The sequence below is a fragment of the Leucopleurus acutus genome, assembly GCF_964270905.1.
Source record: "Leucopleurus acutus genome assembly, chromosome: 7".
NCBI classification, from domain to species: domain Eukaryota; kingdom Metazoa; phylum Chordata; class Mammalia; order Artiodactyla; family Delphinidae; genus Leucopleurus; species Leucopleurus acutus.
In genome coordinates, this window is record NC_139150.1 from 70,066,757 (window position 1) to 70,068,305 (window position 1,549).

The 1,549-nt window shown below is 44.8% G+C and overlaps 1 protein-coding gene across 1 annotated transcript; it reads right to left on the reverse strand.

Annotated features, from left to right (window-relative positions):
- Window positions 1-897: 897 nt before the first annotated feature.
- LOC309963938 (interferon omega-1-like) lies at window positions 898-1,549 on the reverse strand (the record flags this gene model as incomplete). The annotated part of the gene is made up of 1 exon (XM_082842480.1): window positions 898-1,549. The coding sequence occupies exon 1, from the start codon at window positions 1,483-1,485 to the stop codon at window positions 898-900; it is 588 nt and encodes a 195-aa protein (XP_082698606.1). The 5' UTR covers window positions 1,486-1,549.

A 1,549-nucleotide genomic window follows, 5' to 3' on the forward strand; every position in this document is an offset into this window, starting at 1 on the left:
CCTGGCTCCTTCTCACAGACGTTTTGAAAATCCTAGAACTCTCCTTTAACTGTGCTCTCTTCCTGTGGCTTTCACTCTAACAGAAACCTTGAAGCTGGAAACTGCACAGAACCAGAGCAGCTGTGTGGCTGGTCAGTGAGTTGGAGGGACTGAAGTTATGTATAAGGGATGAATGGTTCAGTAAAGCAGGACCGAGGAGAAGGTGGGAGGAAGGTGCCAGGATTGGCCAGTCAACACCATATGTCACCAGCTTCCCTCGTGGAGATGACTCCTTCCCACAGGTATTTGCACCGACCACTCTTTCCTGGTGGTATAAATCAGTTACACCTATGACATCAGGACTAACCATTCTCCATAATTTTCAGGACTTCCCTCAATTCCATGGAATGCCACCTTTTGACAAGCATTTCCTGATAGTGGTAGGACTGTTTCAAAGGACAAAATGGACAAATACTATTTGGAGATCGATTCATATAGAAAAAATAAGGATTTAGGTTTTCAGAATAAAATAAGGATTTAGGTTTTCATGTTTTCTTTCATAAGAATTGAAAAAAATAAAACAAAATACAAATTTAGTAAAATAGGTGAATATATTTTCTAAATTTTAATACAGTGTACACATAAAAATATCTTTTACATTAAAATATAAATAAGATACAAGAATAAATATATAAATATAAGTAAGTAAACAATAAATAACATCAGGGCAGTCATCTCTTAAGGACTGATGCCCTTAGGGCTTAATAATTTTAACATATACTTGTGTATTATTGCTGACAAAGTATCAGCTGAATTAATACAATAAATTCTGTGATTAAAGTTGAAATAAGAGCCTTCTGAAATGACCAAACACGTATGTGCAAGGGTGATATGGCATCTTAGCCAATGAGAAACATTTCAAGGTGACCCCAGGTCTCCATCCATAATTCTTATCCTTTCTTGCAAGTTGGTTGATGAATACAAGGATCTCATGATTTCCACTCTGACAATTTCCCAGGCACAGTCACTGTATTTCTTCTCTTTCAGGTAGAGATGGATTCCCTGGAAGTACCTCTTCACAGCCAGTGTAGGGCCCATCACTCCCAGGGCAGTTTCTTCATCTTCCATCGCCTGCACCAAGCAGGCGTCCAGGTCCTCCAGCTGCTGATGGAGTCCAGTGCAGAGTTTGTCCAGGAGGGAGGTGTCCCAGGCGGCAGAGGAGCGCTCTGTGTGGAAGAGGCGGAAGACCTGCTGGAGCATCTCGTGGAGGACAGAGGTGGCCTGGGCCTTCGGGAGCTGGCTGCCATCCACCATGTCCTGGGGGAAACCGAAGTCTTTTCTGTCCTTCAGACAGAAGCGAGGGGAGATTCTCCGCATCTGGCCCAGAAGCATGAAGTTCTTCCTGCTAATCCGCACGTGGTTCTGAGACAGGTCGCAGCCCAGAGATCCACCAGGGCCGTAGCTGAACACCACCAGGGCGGTCAGTAGAGAGAGCACGAAGGCCATGGGGCAAATGAGGCTGCTGCTGGCCTGACTGAGACGGGCGTCTGGGGGAGCCTTGGGGGTAGGT